Source organism: Bubalus kerabau, chromosome 13, assembly GCF_029407905.1.
Source record: "Bubalus kerabau isolate K-KA32 ecotype Philippines breed swamp buffalo chromosome 13, PCC_UOA_SB_1v2, whole genome shotgun sequence".
Lineage (NCBI taxonomy): Eukaryota > Metazoa > Chordata > Mammalia > Artiodactyla > Bovidae > Bubalus > Bubalus kerabau.
Window position 1 is genome coordinate 78,213,424 of NC_073636.1, and position 19,716 is coordinate 78,233,139.

The following is a 19,716-nucleotide window of genomic DNA, read 5'->3' on the forward strand; positions in this document are numbered from 1 at the left end:
ACTATGTCGGAATCGGATCTTTCAGCCTCAGTCAAGCCTTCAGATGAATGCAGCTGATGTCTTGTTTGAACCTCATAATATATACTGCCCCCACCTCAGCAAGAACGATCCAGCTAAAGACTCTCTTGAATTCCTAACCCACAAAAATGTTTGGGAGTGAGAATAATAAACATCTGGGTGAGATAATAAATGTTTGGGTGAGATAATAAACTTGGGGGTAATTTGTTACACAGCAGTAGATAACTAATATAGAAATCATCAAGCCCTGTCAGTCAAGGTGGAGATCACAGAAGGGCAACGTATGAGCAGGGGCGGCCTGCCCACGCTTTTCATTTGGCTACTACAGGATCAAAGGAAAAAAATAGGATTTAGTTGTTAACACTAAAAAGGTGATATCTTTCCCATAAAAATCAAGATTTCTCACTTCTCTGAAAAAGTCTGAAGATCTGGCATTGCTGAGCCTGCATCTCTATTTGGTGACAACCAGCTGCAGATGAATAGAGTACACCCTTTTATTTATTTTAAAAAATTATTTATTTATTTATTTTTGCTGCACTGGATAACATGTGGGATCTTAGTTTCCCTGACCAGGGATTGAACTCGAGTCCCCTGCATTAGAAGCACAGAAAGTTTGAACCACTGGACCTCCAGGGAAGTCCCAAGTTCACCCTTTTAGACAGGAAATGTGATCTTAAGTTTGCTACACTCACCACCACTCCCTTATGTCTCTTACCTGGGTTGCTTTCGTCATTTATGTTACCTGCTTGACTCCTAACGGCATTTGAGGTTGTAACTTGTACTAGGAGAATTTTTATGAAGTATCAAGATCAGGAATACCCAGGCATGGTTGACATGAGGGTCAAATGACCAGAACAGGAATTCCATGGACACAGCATGGGTTGGGTTACCACTGCTTGTATATTGGGATGACAAGTCAGCTAGATTCTCATGCTTCTTCTCTTTCGGATGAAGAATAACAGTAAGCTCTGCTCCTCTAGGTCCCTAGGCTCTCCAGTTCAGCCTCCCTTACAGATCTTCACATCCTCACCTCCCTGTGCCCTCCAGAAAATAAACCACCACGCCTGTTTTCTCCATACCTTTTTATTGAATTCTGCAGACTCATTAAGGGACCATTTGCTTAGAAATTCTTAAACATTTGGACGTATTTTACAAGACAGGACAGCAGCTGGAGGTCACAATTTCATCTCATCACATGCATAAAAAGACACTGGGTTTTTTGTTGTTTGGTTTCCTTGTGTGTGTGTGTGTGTGTGTGATGTTTGTTTTTCACCTTTACAGGAAGGACTAGAGACGGCAACTGACCAGAGATGAACAGAACCCATGAACGTGACTCCAAGAAAAGAGTGGCTAAGGACATTGGTCGTTTATGGCTAATGTGATTGGCTTGGCCCCTGTTATGGGTGGGGCGATCAGAATGGCTTTGCTGGCAGAAAAGCCTCAATGTCACCCCCGTGGTTCCTGGGAGAGACAGAGGGTCATAGCTGGCGGGATCAGGGAGCATGCTACTATGGGGGGCACTGGGCTCAGAAAAAAAGGAAGACCCTTGGCTCTGAAAGCTGGAGGACAGGCTGGCCTTGCTTTCCAGCTCAACTGCCATGGCTCAGGGAATGCAGTCCAGTTTTCAGATATCAGCTCCCACATTCCTGCCCCCAGCAAGTCCCAGCCCAGGGGAAACCGTGACCTCGGACCCTTGGCTTAGCCTACTGGAAAACAACCTTGTGCTATGGGCTAGGGTGAGCTAAAGTAGGGTCTGAGGGTGAAAATGCAGGGCAGGAGAGCCAAAAAGAGACTGGGGCTGCCCCCATGGGCCCCTGGAAGTGTAGCTCCGAGAAGACCCTCAGGGCAGAAAATTTGACTGTCATCTTGGCCCCCACTTGAGTCAAAGAACAGATGGCAATGCTGGGGCTTACAGGCTTCAATGGGAGGGCCTCCCGTTTCTTCCTCCTTTCCAGAATGAGCTCCTCTCTCCCCTCACCCATTCACTCATCCATTCATTCACTCGGAAGTCAATCATTTTCACATTTACTCACTCACTGAAAAAAACAAAAACAAAACCAAAACCTACAGGTTGGGTGCCAAAGTCATATGTTAGGGGCTAACCCTGAGTTCCTTGACCTTGGATTGAAGCCAGGACAGGCCTGGAGAGCAAAGGGGCCAAACAGCCTGACCTCTGCTGATCTTCCTCATCCCCACTCCCCAGGCACTCGGAGCTCAGATGTCAAGCTCATCGGAGAGAGACTCCCAAAGTCCTAGTGAAGACGAGAGGGCCTGAGCCACACTGAGAAGTGCAAATCCTGTGGGCGTCTTCTCCCGTGCTTCTTTCCTTGTTTTCCAAGCCTTGATGAGCTTAGGGAGGCAGGAAGTGTGTGGCGATCCATGCAGGACTCCGGAGGACATCCCAATGGGACAGAATTGGGAGTTTTCTTCATTTTCCAAAATGGTCATGTCATGGCAGCCAGCCACTTGTGCTGTTTCTGCAGGACAGGGCCTCAAGGGGGGTCTTGGAAACCAGGCTTTTGTTTAATTTTGGCTTGGGAGGAAGGCAGTTGCTCAGACTATCCAGGCAAACCTCTCCCTCATCCTGTGATGAAGCGACCTGAGACTTCCTGGATGTGGGGTCACCCTGAGGACAAAGTCCCCACTCCTCCAGGCCCACCATCCACAATTAGGAGGAAATTCAAAACCTCTTTTGTCAAATGCTGTCCTTGGATGTGGACGTTCCGCCTGCAGGCCGCCATAGCAGAAGCCTCGTTTTGTAGTAAAACTAGATTGCAGCTGTCTCTCTCTTTTGGCCCTTCTGGACTTCCTTCATTGGGTGGGGACTTTCAAGGGTCTGGAATGGGATTTCTTGTTTTATTTGTTGAAAAGAAAAGCCCTTTGGGGATGATGCTGTTTGCCGTTGCCTGGCCAGTCGGTTCCTTAGGCAGCTGGCGAGTGGGTAAAAGATAACTGTGTCTCTTGTACAGAAAGCCTGAGGCCTGCGAGGGCACAGGATCTGGGCAGAAGGCTGAAGCACCGTGAGCAGGCCAGCCAGAGAAGGGGGGGTTCACTCCGTGGCTGGCCTGTGCGAGGGGAGCAGGAGCCTCATCCCAACACAGTGTGGTCCCTGTCAGGGCACTGGGGACGGACAGGTGACCAGTGGCGTCACTACAATCGTCCAAGATGGGGAGCAGAGAGGATTGGGGTGTCCCGCTGCCCCTTCCCTCCCTGATACCCCCTCAGAAAGCTCCACACTCTAGAATCTGAGCTTCTGCTAACTGCGCCCTCTGCCTTTGCCCCCGTGGCTTAAGCCTGTGCTCAGATGTTCAGACCACACACACACATGCACACACAGGCATACACTGGAAGGGGGTGGGGAGGAGGTGGTAGAGAGAGACGTTCCCTGGATATTCAGTCCAGTATGCAGTTGGTATGCAGTACTAGGTGCCCTCAGCAACATCCATTTCATACATCAAGTAGCCTCTTTTTAAATACCTGTGGTGTCAGAGATCTCATGACCTGACATGGCACCAAGTTCCATGGGGAGGCAGCCCCGTCTAGGTGAAGGACTTTCTTAATCTGAGCTGAAATTGACTGCCAGGTCCCTTTCGTACAGGAGAAACTTGCAGAGACTGGCATGCAGCCATCCTGTGGTTAGGTGGTCCCTTCTTCAGGTGAACGGCCCCACTCCATCCCATCCCCATCCAGCCTTTAGATATTTCCAGGATCCCCTCAAGAAGGAATGGAGAGTTAAGAGTTAGCAGTGAAGAAGAGGGGCTACTCGACGAACAGACTCCCTTCCACATCTATTTCTTCAAGTTGGCATTTGGGGGAGTTCAGGAGAAATTCCAGGTTCAGACAATATCGGGGCAGTGGATGGAAACCCCAGCGACACAACATTTCCTAGATGAACCACCCACAGACACCCACAGGCAAGGGTGTTGCTTTTCTGACCATCGAGCCTAGCAACCTGCTGGGAGACAGTTTTGTTGTTGTTCTTGTGCAAAAGTTTTGTTTTTTAAAAATCTTGTCTATTTTATTTGGCTTTGTTTCAAACCAGATTACTGGGAATTGGGGAGGTGGGAAAACTCTGATTAGAGCCTTAGCCCAGAACGTAGCTCAAATGGTAAAGAATCAGGGTTCGATCCCTGGGTTGGGAAGATCCTCTGGAGGAGGGAATGGCAATCCACTCCAGTAATCTTGCCTGGAGAATCTCATGGACAGAGTAGCCTGGCAGGCTACAGTTCTTTGGGTTGCAAAGAGTTGGACACATCTGAGCGACAAACATACACACCAGAATGGTACGTTCGTTGTTCTGTTGATTTCCCCTTGGGGTTGATGACTTGGTGGGTGATGGTTCACTGCCATCTAGGGGGTCCTGACTTGGCTCAGATCTCTGACCTGGGCAGAGGCCAGAGCCCTGCCCAGCAAGGCAGGTGGGATATGACAATCTACAGATGCCCGCTGGAGATGATCTGGGCTTTCTTCCTCTTCCTGCACGAACTGACGGATGGAGAATCATCTTCTGGTGAAGATGCTGCTTCACGAGATGTTGCCGGCCCACCCAAGGCCTGGAAACCGCCTGGTGGAATGAATTATCGGTACAGTCCAGACACTTTCTGATAGGTGGAAACTGGAAAAACACCACCATCCTTGCCACGAATCTCTGGCTCTGTGGAGCCAGGCAGCTGGAGAGGGAAGGGGAGATGAGATGGCAGATTCTGGGGACAGTCCCTTCTCAGGATTTGGCTGCGAGCTCGTCTGGCCGAGGGTGGTGGTGAGGCTGTTGGACACGGGTTGAAATGCAGAACTGATTAAAAGTGGATGAGATCTGAGGTCCAGGATCTTCTCTGGGTTTTGAGAACCTGAAAGTGCTCTGATCTTCAGATCCAATCGGTCACAGGCAGCAGGGTGCCGGACCCGGCAACAGGCCAGCTAGGAGGGGTTTTGGTGTCCTCTGAATCTCAGAAATGCCAGAGGGAGGCTTTCTTGCATGAGATTTTAGATTCCAAGATCTCTGGGAAGAAGAAAACTCAGTCCCTTTAGAACCGCAGAAGGGTGTGGGGGATGAGCTAAACCTGCCCACATCCCATCCTGATTTTGAGGGCCATCTGTAGCCCTGCTCCCCTTGATCTCACTCTTGTATCTGTGCTCTGGATTCTTGAGAACAATAAACAAGAACAGAGCGAATGAGGAAAGTAACAGGTCAACAGATTCTAGGCCTTGTGTTAGAAAATGCATGCATGAGGCCGTCAGAACCCCAAAGTCTTTCCTCACCTCCAGAAAATCAGAATAAAAAAGAAGAAAAAAACAGTCCAAGGAACAATGGGAGGAAATGAAAGAGACCAGAAGACATCAGCTGCGATAATGACTAACAATAGAAATCCTAAGATGTTACTGTGTATTACAAAAGAAGAAAGTAGACTCAATGGCCCAATTATAAATTTGCTAAAAATACATATATATATTATATATATATTTTATTTGAACAGAAAAATAGACTACTCTGAGATGCGCAGACATCCTATGACATAGTCACGCATCAGATATTTCTAGAGCCAGAAAAATGGCAACAGAAAACGCAGAGGTAACTCTTATTTCTGGATGTAGCCAGCGCTGGTTTGGGTCGCCCGGGGTTGAGTAAAAGTATTTGGATGCTGTCATATAAGCAATGGGAGGTGAGGAAATTTCAGCTCAGGGCTGGAGGTTCTCCACAGTCCTGCTGGGGGAGTCACGGGAGGACTCTTTCATCTCCTGCCAACTTCATGGTGGTAGAAAAAGTCCTTTCTCAAAGGATCATGTGCTAGAGGCTTTTCGCCTCCCTCGCAGAGGATTCAAAGTTACTTGACTGGAGGCTGAGGCTTGGGGTCATGTTACTTGAGACTAGTCAGTTGGCAGAGAAATGAGGAAAGGAGAGAGGGAGAGAGAGAGATCGAGCTTTAGTAACCCTTGTCTGGTAAATTTTAAATTCCCCCCGTGCCCATGGACTACACACTCCAGCCAAGACTTGGAGCAAGACAGAAATATACAATAGTTACAAATATCAACAATACATTACAGTTTTACAGAAGAGAAAACCGTTCTGTTTTTTTTTTTTTTTTTTTTTCTCGTTAGAAACGTGGATCTTATCAGGAGAAAGGGCAAGGATGAGGCTTACAGATACTAAGACACCGCGGAGGAGAGGTTGGGTAATCAGTCTGAAAAAGTCTGTGTCACCAGCAATTCTCAGGGGTGAGCCAGGTGGGTTGAAAGGAAATGGCCTCCTCAGGATTTTGCTGTTTCACCATCATCATCTTCTTCCTTCTCGATCCCCGATGCCTTGAGAGAAAGGGGCTTCGTGGGAATGAATGTTCTTTCCTCTTTTTTCTCTCCCCATTGAGTGTGCTTAAGATAAAACTCCTAAAGAAGGCACTGAGAAATCTACTGCACGGAAGTCCTATTGTTTCCTTTACCCCAAGATAAAAAGGTGAGTAAACGGACTCCTCCAGAGCTTGCCCACCTCTCTCTGCTGGTCGGCGACGGCGCCCCGGGTGATCAGAGTGCATAGCTACCTGGTCCCTTGTTTTCGTTGTCCCGTGAAGCCTGTGTCTTGACACACACGCTCAGCTGTGTCCAGACCTGGTCCCTAGCCCTTTTTGATAATGGTGGAAGTTTGCTGGGGTTCTTGACGAGTTTTACTGAATGTGCCAAAGGGACCAGGCATCCATCCACCTCCAGCCCCTAGATTCATTTCTTTGGGATGAAATAACATTTCTTGTTTTTGTTTTTTTTCCTCCCACTTTCATTGGTTCAGGAATGGGTGGGACCACCAGGTTAAAGCAGTATTTGCCTCCAAACCATTGTTTTTCTCTCCTCTACCAACACCGGTCTATCAAGGTTAGCTTCTCAGTGGAGACTTTTAGGTAGATTTCCCAGTGCACGTACACAGTACATGTACAAGTAGGGTGTACACATCTTAAAAAATCTGGGCATGTTTCTTTTTGGCAGATAGGGGCCTGGGGAAACTTACAATATTCTATTTTGAATCGGCACAGGGTAAAAACTATATTCCTACAATAACATCCACACGTAAAAGGAAAACCCAAAACAAAATGCAATACTTTCTAAGCATAGTATATGCTGAGTTTCAGTTATTCTGTTTCTATAAGAACTCTATAGGACTCTGGCTATTAAGCCTGAACAGGTAGGTTCTTCATGATACTTCTGAATTCATCCTTCAAAAGTGACTCAATAAAATGCTACTTTAAATTCAGACAAAATACATGAGGAAGGAAAGGGATAGGTCCTGCATGACCACGCAAGGCAGATAGGGCCTTTGGTTACAAGGAGAGTTGCACCAATTGGTTATTAGTTTAAAAAAAAAAAGAAAAAAGAAATCATTTCTAATCTGTACACTTCTCGACTGCTTCAACCAGCAAATGAAATGCCTCGATTTGAAGAAGGGGTGATAAGTTCCTTCTCACTATATATGGCTATATTTAAACATGTTCACTTTTCTGATATGTAAAATAGACTATATTATTATTATTAATTTTTACAGATAGCATCAGCTCTAAAAATATCTGAATCGGAAATCACAACTATTTACTTTTATCAAAAAGCATTTGTTTGTTTTCCCTGAATTTTCACGTTTGTGCTGATGGCAGATGTGAATGGTGACAGAAACAAAGAGACACGAGAGATGGCCCTGGGAAGACGGTCTTGCAGCCACTCCTCCACCGACCCCCAGCTTGTACTGTGTGCTCAGCAAAGCACCTGGGGGGCCCTGCACTTCCTCTTTCCGGTGAGCCACCAGCCCAGGATAACCTCGTACTCCCTGCCCCTTAAATCCCTTAGGATTTGACGGAAGAGTACTCTGGTACTTCCGGAGTCCAGACACTGTGTTAACGCAGCAAAAAACAGGACTGCACCCTCTTGGAGGGATCTACAGCCCTTGGAGATGCTGAGAAGCAGTACGAACCAGGTGCATATGCAGCGGAGGACACAACGTTTTTAAGGGCAGTGGAATGACCCCGTGTCATCATACCTGTGACAGTTGGCCCAATCTCATGCCACTGTGCAGAGGGCAGGCAGAACAATTCTGTGATGCTTGTGTACGACAGGTGGATTGTGCCATTGTACTAACAGGCAGACCAACAACAGATTCTATGAAGGACAGGCAAACCACGTTTTGTTCCATCAGGAAGACGAATGCCTGGCACTATATTGAGGATCGGCAGAACTACGCTATTGTACTTGGGACACCATCCGTCAACATTGTGTTAGAACGACATTGCCCCATTGTACTGAAGACAAGTAGATCAATAACGTGTCATTTTCACTAACAGATGGGCCAACAGCATGGCATCATGCTAACCAGTGGCTCCACCCAGTGTTCCTGAACTGGGGAATGGCCAGCACCACCATGCTGTTGAACTAAAATCAGGCAGGTCAACGCCAGGTCATCAAACTAAGACAGGAAGACCAACACCGAGAGAGAGCGACCAGAACTGCTCACAATGCACACAAATACTTATTGCTTTTGTCTGTACTCGCTGCATTGATGGCTGCAGAAAGGAGAGCTGAGCTGTTAGTACAGACAGTGACACTGAAAACACACCCACCCCTGGTGGACAAGAAAGAGAACAGAGTAAAACACCCAATGCCCAAACATCTACATCATTCTTCTGAGATGCTCGTGTTTCCTATACACATGACTTAAGCACAGGACCCCATGCAAGGGCCAAGTACCCTTTCTGATGCAAGAGGGTTAAGGGGAAGCTTGAGGGGGGCAGGGAAGGAGCCCACAGACTTTGACAGCAATACCAGCACAGTATCACCCACCGTGGCCAGACACACGCCTGGAGCAAAAACTCAGCTGTAGTCCCAGTGAAGTGGCCCACGGGAAATCATGCTCGTTTTAAAGTGCGAGATGTTGACACTGTCCCTGGTAAAACCTATTTTTTTTGAAAAACATAAAGTGCTTTTTATTTTAACTTTTTTCTTAAAACTTAAATACCAGAGGAAACAAAAAAGGAATTCTATTATAATAAGTCCTTTCCCTGCCTCAGCAGGAAGGATTCAAAAGTCTGAAGTGGGCATTTCAATTGGGGATTTTTTTTTTCCTTTTGTTTTTTTCAGGTTAAAAAAAACAAACAGATTTTATTCTGTTCTTCAGTAACATACAGTCGCTTTGAATAAGCTATTCTTTTGCATATTTGACACTTGCATATCTTTTGAGTCTACCTTAGCGATGTACAGAAAGCATTTTCCTTCTCCACCCTAAAGCAGTGCTCAGAGTTCATACTGTTGCCTGAGCACCCGCCTTCTGAACCCTTTCCAGATTGCCAGGGGGCAATTAGAATTGAGTACAGGTGGTGCAACTCACCCTGATGATATCTCAAAATAAAATCTCAGGTACTATGGAATACTGAAGTCAATGAAGACATTTGAGGAAGGGTTTTGCGCTGGGATCCTGGCTTATGGTGCAGGTTTCCCCAGGACATGAGCATCCCCGGTAGCCTTCTAACGGTGGGATCCATCCAGCAGGTGATGGACAGAAGTTCCTAGAGGTGGCCAGGCAACACGCAAAACCAAAATGGTCAACCCACTCTTTGAACACCGGCCACCTGTTCCAGCATCCTTCTTCAGCAGAAGCCAGGAGGGATGAAGATGTTGCCCTCGGAGGCTGTGGTGGAGAGCCATGAGAAAAGAATGAGGAGTAGGTGGCCTCGGTGGTGTCTGGAACGTGGTAGTGGTGGCTGCGAGCTCTGTTCTTGTCATCTTCCAAAGAGGGCAGTAGAGTTGTTACAAGGAGGCGCCATACCCCACGGCTTGGCCGGCTTTTCTTCTGATGGACCCGTTAACAGCTCTCAAGGTTTTACGGGAGCTTCTTCTGGAGTCTCTCTTATTTCTGGGGGCTTTGCACAGCCTTTCTGTTTCAGAGTTCATGCAGAAAACCTCCGCGGCAGGTAAGCTGAACAGCACCCCTCTTTGGACCCTGCCAGAAGTCTCTCCTCCATGTCGGGGTGGTTCAGATGCTCTGGTCCCGTGAGCTTCCGTGGGCTCCGCCTCCTGGCAACACGCGGACGTCTGGGGAGATGTGGTTCTCAAGTTTGCACTTTTCTGGACCACTGGGAGCTTTTCCAGTCAATGCTTCTGTAGAGTAAATACAGTTCTGCCTTAAGAACTTAGGGGAGGTGGGTAAGGGGGAGCTTTCAAAGTGGTTCTTCTCGGACCTTGTCCCGACACTGAACTTGGGACTAGTGTTCCCATGGAGGCTCTTAGGAGGGCTGGAGTCCACACTGTAGAGGACTTGCCCTTCGTCATCTGTGTCCGCATCAATGTACTGGTGGATACCTGCTTCGAAGTTGAATGCTATTGCTGTGTGTTTCTCGGGTGACCGGGGGGGTGTCCGAGCACTCGCTGTGGTGTAGATGGAGGACTCTGGACTCAGCACAGGCCTGTCCAAGAGGCTGGCACACTCCAGTCCTGCCACAGCTGCCGCAGCACCCCCCCGGTTCCTAAGAGGGTCATGGTACATCCCCAGAATGGGGACTAATGGACTGGGATCGCCCTCCATGAAGTTGACTTTAAGAGCTCGAAGCTTCAAGGGGTTGGTGGTCTTCATGGAACTCTTGGGGCTCTCGATGAAGAAAGTGGAGTGATGGCTGGCATCAGGGGCGGAGTTGGCCTCCACAAACCTACCACCAGTGGCACCCAGAGCTCCCCGCCAGCCAACCTCTGGGGCCATGCCACCTCCAGTTTTGCTGGGAAGCGATGCCAAAGGGCTGTGGGAGAATCTGGTGGCTTCAGGGAAGTCTGTGGCACAGCTAATGAAGCTATCGATGCTTGACATGCTTCGCATGTCAATGACCCCTTCTGTACGAGTAGGCAGAGGGGCCACGGGGCTGGGGATACTCTCCATTTCAAGTTCTTCCTTTGGTTTGCTCTGGGTGGCTGACTCCTTAGTATTAAGAATGGGTTGAGATTGGGTCTTGGCCATCTTGTTGTACATGTCTTCCAACTGCTGGACGTTCAGGTGCTGAGGACTAGAAGATGATCTGGCTTTCTCAGGGGATCCCTGCTCCTTGGTTTCAAAGGATTTGCTTGAGCTGGTTTCAGACAGTGTCCTCTTGGTCCATTTCCATTTGCTGGGAGACAAGTGATTATCTTGCACTTTTTCTTTCTGACCCACATTCTCTCCATTTTTCTCAACCACAATGTCCATCATCTCAATGCTCCGGGGGAATGCATCCTTCATATTCATGGATACGATGCTGCCGTTCCTCTTGGCTCTCTCCAGAGCCTCTCTCCGCTTGATGGCTTTCTCCTGCCTCTTTTGCTCTTTGTAAAACTCGGAGAAGTTATTGACAATGATGGGGATGGGAAGAGCAATCACCAAGACCCCTGCGATGCAGCAGAGACCCCCCACAATTTTCCCCAGGAGAGTCTTGGGGTAGATGTCTCCATACCCAACAGTCGTCATGGTGATGGTGGCCCACCAGAAAGAGGCCGGGATGCTTTTGAACTTGGTGTCATCCTCATCCTTCTCGGCAAAGAAGACAAGGCTGGAGAAGATCATGATGCCCATGGCGAGGAAGAGGATGAGCAAGCCCAGCTCATTGTAGCTCCTCCGCAGGGTGAAGCCCAAGGACTGGAGGCCAGTGGAGTGACGTGCCAACTTAAGGATGCGGAGAATACGCATGATCCGAAAGATCTGGACCACGCGGCGGACGTTCTGGAACTGCAGCACGCTCTTGTTGGATTCAGTGAGGAAGATGGTGACATAATACGGCAGAATGGCCAGTAAGTCAATGGCGTTGAGCGGGCCCTTGAAGAACTTCCACTTTTTGGGGGAGGAGAGGAACCTCAATAGGTACTCCATGGTGAACCATGCGATGCACACGGCCTCCACATGGGCCAGCTGGGGGTTGTCTGTGGTCTGGCCGAACTCATCAAGGCTCTGCAGCTCAGGCAGGGTGTTGAGAGACAGGGCAATGGTGGAGAGGACGATGAACATGATGGAAATTATGGCAAGGATCTGTGAGGAGAAGAGAGTGGGATTTAGTTAACAACCACCAATGGGATGGTTATCCTAATACTCTGGGTCTGCAGGACATTCCTCAACTCTCAAGAGCATTTTCATATCTCATCAATTAGCTAATGGCTGGATGTTTGAGATAAAAGATTATTTATTCAAATTCATTTATCACATAGACTTGGAAGTAAAGTGAAGTGAATTGAAGTCACTCTGTGTCCGACTCTGCGACCCCATGGACTGTAGCCCACCAGCCTCCTCCGTCCATGGGATTCTCTAGGCAAGAACACTGGAGTGGGTTGCCATTTCCTTCTCCAGGGAATCTTCCTGACCCAGGGATTGAACCCAGGTCTCCCGCATTGCAGGCAGACGCTTTAGCCTCTGAGCCACCAGGGAAGCCCTAGACTTGGAAACTGATAACCAGATAATTGAAATGGTTTAAAGCTAATCATCAAGCCCAAGGGTCTGTCAAATTTGTCTATAAAAGGCGAGATAGTAAATATTTAAGACCTTGAAGCCCATGAATTCTTGGTTGCCACCACTTAACTCTGCAGCTGTAGCATAAAAATGAATGAACATAGCTGTTTCAATAAAACTTTATTTATAAAAACTGGCAGTGGATTGAATTTGACCTGCAAGTCATAGTTTGTTGTCTTGTGATCTAGACCAGTGGTTCATAACTATTATGGACTGGGGTACCGCTTTCCTGACATGATGCTAATGATAATGCTGCTGTTGCTGCTAAGTCGCTTCAGCTGCGTCCGACTCTATGCGACCCCTTAGACGGCAGCCCACCAGGCTCCCCCGTCCCTGGGATTCTCTAGGCAGGAACACTGGAGTGGGTTGCCATTTCTTTCTCCAATGCATGCAAGTGAAAAGTGAAAGTGAAGTCGCTCAGTCGTGTCCAACTCTTAGTGACCCCACGGACTGCAGCCCACCAGGCTCCTCCATCCATGGGATTTTCCAGGCAAGAGTACTGGAGTGGGGTGCCATTGCCTTCTCCGACTAATGATAAGTTACCCTTTATCAAGTGTTCATTGTATGCTAGGCACTGTGCTAGTCACTTTCCATAAAGCTCATTTCATTCTCTTTTTAAAAAAATATTTATTTAGTTGGCTGTTCCAGGCCTTTGTTGGGGCATGTGGGACCTAGTTCCCTGACTAGGGATCAAACCTGGATCCCCTGCTTTGGGACCACCAGGAAAGTCCCCTTATTTCACTCTTACAACAATCCCATTATCGTATTGTACCTCCAGAGAAGAGATGAGGAAACCTAGGCTTCCAAAGCTAGTCAGCTGCAGAGCCAGGATATTTACCTGGGTTTGTCTGCCTCCAGTACATGAGCTCTTAAGGTTATGTTAGAAATGAGATAAAAACTACAGACCTTTTTGCTAAACACTCAAGATTTTGCAGATGATTTTCAGGGAGGCATAGATATCCTGGTCTCATGTTAGTAATTCCAGAGTATGACTATGAATTTTTGAGGCTAAGGATCACAGTTTAACTACTTTTGAGTTCCCTGAATCAAGAAGAGGATCTGGGGGCTTCCCTGGTGGCTCAGTGGTAGAGAGCCTGCCTGCCCGTAGTGAGGACATGGGTTTGATCCTTGGTCCAGGAGGATCCCACATGGCATACAGAAGCTGGGCTGGAGCGCTCTGCAGTCCAGGAACCCCAATTTATGAGCCCACTCGCTGCAACTGTTGAGGCTCGAGAGCTCTGGAGCCCATGCTCAGCAATAAGAGAAGCCTCTGCAATGAGAAGCCTGCATACCACAATGAGAGAGCAGCCTCTGCCCTCCGCAACCAGAGAAAAGTCTGCACAACAACCAAGACCCGGCACAGCCAAAAATAAAATGAATAAATACATTTTTAAAAAAGAGAAAAGGGTCTACTCCAGATATTTGGGCTCACTGGATGTTTATAGAAATTAATAGAACCTAGGCTAGACTACAGCTTAGGCAGAAATGCAAGCAGATGTAATACATTGCTCTGGGGTCTTTTTTTTTCAAAAATACAAATCTAATCACATCACTCTCCTGCTTAATAAATTTCCAGGCCTCTTCAGGAGAAAATCGAAACTCCTAAACTTATCTATCAGCCCTCCTCACTCCTCCCCAAAACTGTCCTCTTCTCATAGGCTTGCCCCTCTTTTTCTTCTGCCTCTGCTGAAGAGCTGGGGGTGGGGGTGAGGGCTCTATGCCTGTATTATTTGATCCTGACTACTGCTGAATGACTCAGGGGTGGACAGAAAATCCAGGCTGGGCCGAACCAGTCCACCATGGGAGATTTGAGTTCAAGGATCCAGAGGAGGGTAGGTTACTGGGATGGTGAGCCTCTGAATTAAATGGTCGAGTACCACCTAGGCCTGAACCAGCTTCATGATAAGCCCAAGCCTCAAGCAACTTTTCCCCAAGTTGTAGGGGATCAGAAAAGACATAAAAAAAAAATCGGAGAAAGCTGAACCTTTGAGAGAAGCCAGGGATTAAAGGGAAGAGGCAGAGAAAAAGGGGCAGAGAGGACACAGAGGATTTGAAAAAGGGTGGAGAGGGCTGCAGTTAAGAGCTTGGGCTCTGCTGTCAGGCTGTTTTGGGTTCAAGTCTCAGAGCTTCCACTTTCTTACCTTGAGCCAGGCATTTAACCTCTCTAAGCCTCAGTTTCTTCATCTGCAAAATGGGATGATAATAACAGTATCTACCTCAGAGAGCTGCTGTGAAATTAAATGGGTTAGCACACACAGAGCACTCAGGACAGCTTCCAGCAGCACCTAGTGAATGTCTAATAAATGCCACCTGTCATTACAGGGGAAATAGCTCAGCACACACCACCCTATCAGCCCAGACCACCCAGCATTCGAGCCGCTGGCTAGTCTTCGTTTCTCACCCTTGACCTGAAACTGCCTGCCGCATCCTGAAAGCAAACACCAGTGCTGTTTGGGTGAGCATGAGTGGGTTCAGGCCCCTGCAATGAATCTGCGATCAGGACGCATGGTTGGCCAGTCCCTCTGGGTTGAACTCTGACTCCTCTCTTTGGTCTCTCCTACCACAGGTACCCAGGCTCCACACTTCCCTTATCACACGCTATTGTTGGTCATTTCTGCAGGTTTGTGCCTCTTCCTCTCTGTCCAGTGAATTCCAATCCGTCTTTTAAAATCCAGCCCACATGGCCTCTCCCTACAGGGGTCATCCCTGGAGGGGCCAACCACTCCATCCACAGGGCTCCCTCATCATTTTGCCAAGCCTTGGGGGCACTTAGCACACACAGCCTATGACAGGTGTGTGTGTGTGTGTGTGCGCACATCACCGCCCAGAAACTGTGAGCTTTGGAGGGGACAGGGATGGGTTCTGAGAGTCATCTCTATACCCCCAGCAACTAGGACAGCTGGTTCCCATGGTATTTCTTGGCTGGGGCTCAAGTGCTTGGAGCACCCATGGAAAGGTCAGGATCAGAGTCAGTTTTCGATTTGGCTACTGCTTGTTAACCATCTTCGACGACTGAGGCATGTTGCAAGGCACTGGGGGTACCACAGGTAGCAGGAGGGCTCTAGTGTCTTTCTAGGCCAGCTCGGAAGATGAAAGGGAGTGTCGCGCCACGCAGAACTTCCACAGCCTGTTATTCCACCACCTTCTTGGTTTTGGTTTTTGTTTTTTTTTGCTCTAGCTGCCTGGAGGAGGCCATGGCAGCCCATTCCAGTGTTCTTGCCTGGAGAATCTCATGGACAGAGGAACCTGGCCGGCTACAGTCCATAGTGTTGCTCAGAGCTGGACACAACTGAAGCGACTTAACATGCATGTATAGCTGTCTGGCATGTTCCATATCGTAAAAAGAAAACTTTTGTGTTTTAATTTCTTGATTAGCACTCACTGAAAAAGTAAAATTATATATGCATAATTGAATCACTTTGCTGTACACTGGAATGACAACATTGTAAATCAGCTATATTTCAAAAAAAATAAATTTAAAAAAAAGTAAAATTCTATAGTAACCTTCTTTTTTTTTTTTTACAGTAACCTTCTAAAGTGACATATCTGACACATACAAAAGTAGACCTAATTTATGTACATTTATGAACGGTATTCAAACCAACACCTGTGAACCCACCACCCAAAAAACAGGGCACGGAGCAATAACACTGCAGTTCCGGTGTGTCCTTCTCCATGCCTGAGACAATCAGAATTTTTATCCTCGTCCCTTTTCTGTAGAGTTTTTAATACAAATGTATGTATCCCTGAACAAATTATTATTTTTTCATTAATTTTTTATGGAGTATAGCTGCCTTACAATGTTGGGTTAGTTTTTACTGTACTTCAAAATGAGTCAGTCACACAAAAACATATATTCCCTCCGTTTTGGACTTCCTTCCCATTCAGGTCACCGCAGAGCATTAAGTAGAGCTCCCTGTGCTATACGCTTGCTCGCTTAGTCGCTCAGTCGTGTCTGACTCGTTGCAGCACTTTGAACCAGGCTCCGGTCCGTGGTATTTTTCAGGCAAGAATACTGGTGTGGGACCCAGGGATCGAACCCGTATCCCTTACATCTCCTGCACTGGCAGGCGGGTTCTTTACCACTAGGGCTACCTGGGAAGCCACCACTGCTTCTGCTACACTTTCCCTAAGAATAAAAAACAATAAACACTACTTACGTGGTTTTATTTTAGCCTTGTCCTAAGACATAATCTTTGCAAAACTGCTGATTTTGCATAGCTAAGGATATATGTATTAAATATTCATTAAATAGGTGATCATTGGAATAAGCATGTGGAACTCTCACATTGAGGTTAACAATGTGGACCTGGGGGAATCCCTTGGCAGTCCCCTGATTAGGTGTCCTCAGGCCTGGGGCCTGGGTTCAATCCCTGGTCGGGGAACTAAGATTCTGCAAGCCAGGCAGTGTGGTCAAAATAACACAAAAAATGTGTGGGCCCTGGAGTTGGAATTCAGCTTTGCCATTTTTTGGTCAAGAGGCCTTGGACACTGCAACTTTTCTTGCTTCAGTTTCCTTTTTTGTAAAATGAGGGTCTTCCAGTGGTTCTTAACTGGGTATGCCCCAGCCCCATCCTGGGAAACATTTGGCAAATTCTGCAGAAATTTTTGGTTGTCACGACTTGGAGGAGGAGTGTTACTGGCAGCTGGTGGGTGGAAACAAGCATGCTGTTAAATATCCTATAATGCACAGAACAGCCCCCGCCACGGAGAACGATCAGGTCCCAGATGTTAATAGTCCCAAGGTTGAGAAACTCTGGGATATACAGCAGTCAGCTTCTCAGAAGCCGGAGAATGAGGGAAAAGACTTGTCAACCCAGAGCTGGGCATGGAGGGTCTGACCTTCCAGGGCGGCCTGCCGGGGACCTTGGGCTGAGTCCTCCTTCCACGTGGAGGCACTGCTGTCTCTGACTCTGGGCCCCAAGGCCGAGGGCGGCTGCAGGGGACGGAGCAGATTCCTGGAGAGTCTGCCACTTTAAGAACTGGGAGGTCTGGTTTCCCCCAGAGGCTGGCAAGGGAAGCCTGCTCCAGTTTCTAACCCCCAGACAACTCCAGGGGGGGCCCACATAATTGATGTTGGCTGACAGTTGCATGAATTATGCACCCACCTATTGTACAGTCCTTGGCGCTGTTATTCTAGGGCGGCTCCCCCTACTTTGTACCTAAGAATGTGCTCGCCCCTCCCCTCCTCTCAGCCTGAGATGCTTAGGGCAGAGGCTCACCCCACCCTGGAGAGGGGCTGAGGCTTGGGTTGGGAGGGTCAGAGCGCGCCCCACCTCCTGCCTTGGTACACGCATGCATCAAATATCCTGAGTGCTAAACAGTGTGACCCACCCTCCTCGCCCTGCCCACGAGACTGCTTTCTCTTCCAGACCCGCTGAAACCCTTCGGGTCAGGGTTAGACTTCCCGACTGGGGAGCTTTTCAATGTAAGTTAAACCCTCTGCGCCTCGGTTTCTTCGTCTGTAAGAATGGGAGGGTGGCCACTGCAAGGTGGCAAAGAGAATTCAATGGATTCATTAGGCCTTTCGCTCAACTTTTATTGCTTTCATAATTTCACAGCATCTTATTTATACGCTGGTTGGACTTGGCTTCGAGCACTAGTGTTATTCCCCACTGGCTGTGTGGCCTTGGACAAGTCACTCCCCTTCTCTGAGACTCCATTTCTTTATCTCTAAAGTGGAGAAGAAAGTAATTAAGCACCTACCACAAGCTCTGGGAGTTGGCGATGGACAGGGAAGCCTGGAGAGTTGCAGTCTATGGGGTCGCAAAGTCAGACATGACTGAGCAACTAAACTGAACTGAACCACAAAACAGTCATTTAATATATATTTTATGTTATTAAATTATTATTTGGGTAATTTATTGTCCCCCCTTCCCCCAGCTTCTGGACTGGGGGCTTCTGGAAGTCCAGGACTAGGTATGTGGACCCCAGTGCCTGGCGAAGGCAGCAAGCATCCTCTAAACAGTCTTAAACCCAGATGAACAGCGTTTTTTGTTGTTGTTGTTGTTATTGTTGTTTGTTTTTATTTTTTTAAGCTGTTTTTTTTTTCCCCTCCGTTCTCAGTCGTTCTTTTTGCTTTTAATTTTTTTTTCAAGCTGTGTGATTCTGTTTTATTTTTTGGATGTACCACATGGCATGTAGGATCTTAGTTCCCTGACCAGGGATCAAACCTGTGCCCCCGTATTGGAAGCGTGGAGTCTAAACCACTGGACCAGCAGGAAAGTTCCCCGATGAACAGTGCTGGTCTGATCTCTGGGATGGGCCCCAGGGACTGGGGAGTGGCCCGTGCCCAGTCCTCCTGACCCAGCTCAAACTCCTGACCAGGCCTCTGCATCTCCAGCCTTGCTTTCTTGGGATCTGAGCCCAATCAGGTTTGGGCAGAACTCCAGGAACCCAGGGAGCAGAGAGGCAGGAACCAGGACCAGAATTTGCAGACTGTCCCCAAATTCCCTCCCTGCGAAGAGATTCTGAATCCTGCAGCCCACCTGTCTGCACCAAATGTGGAAGGGAGCTTTGGTCCTCTGAGAGAAGAGATTAGCAGGTCGGAGCGCCCAGGGAGGGACTCAGAGGTGTTGGACCCAGGTCTTTGGCATCCTAAAAAGAATATCTTTTTGCCTCTGGTGGTTGATCACAGGACGACTACCTTTGGCTCCAGCAATAAACAGACTGCTTATTGTTTGCTTTGAACACTCCCCTGGTCTTCCATGAATATGGACAAAGCACAGAACGTCTGTGCAGAAAGGGGCCCAGGCTCCTCTCTGGGAAGATGAGGGGACTCAAGCAGAGAGGGGAGGGGACTAGCTGACTGTCACACAGCTCACTGGGGTCAAGTCTGTACAGTGACGCTGTACAGACAGGGCTGAGGGCTGTACCGAGCGTTCAGGTCCTGCAGGCTGTTTTCATATACCTCCACCTTCACGGCAGCATTATTTGTAAGAACGAAAAAAGGAAATCAATCCAAATGTCCATCAGCTGATGGATAAACAAACCATGGTCTATCTATACAATGGAGTATTATTCAGCCATAAAAAGGAACGGAATACTGATACATGATAAAATATGGATGAGTCTTGAGAACATTATGCTGAGTAGAAGAAGCCAGACACAAAAGGCCACATAGTGTATGATTCCATGTATATGAAGTGCCCAGAAAAAGTGCCTCTATGGAGATAGAAGGCAGGTGAGCTGTTGCCGGGGTAGGGACAAGGGGTAACAGT

The 19,716-nt window shown here is 47.9% G+C and overlaps 1 protein-coding gene across 1 annotated transcript in view; it reads right to left on the reverse strand.

Annotated features, from left to right (window-relative positions):
• Positions 1–631: 631 nt before the first annotated feature.
• Positions 632–19,716, reverse strand: part of KCNB1 (potassium voltage-gated channel subfamily B member 1) — a 120,590-nt gene continuing 101,505 nt past the window's right edge. Inside the window, exon 3 of the mRNA XM_055545256.1 lies at positions 632–12,022. Coding sequence (XP_055401231.1) covers positions 10,013–12,022 — 2,010 coding nt within the window. The 3' untranslated portion in view covers positions 632–10,012. The remainder of the gene's footprint in view (positions 12,023–19,716) is intronic.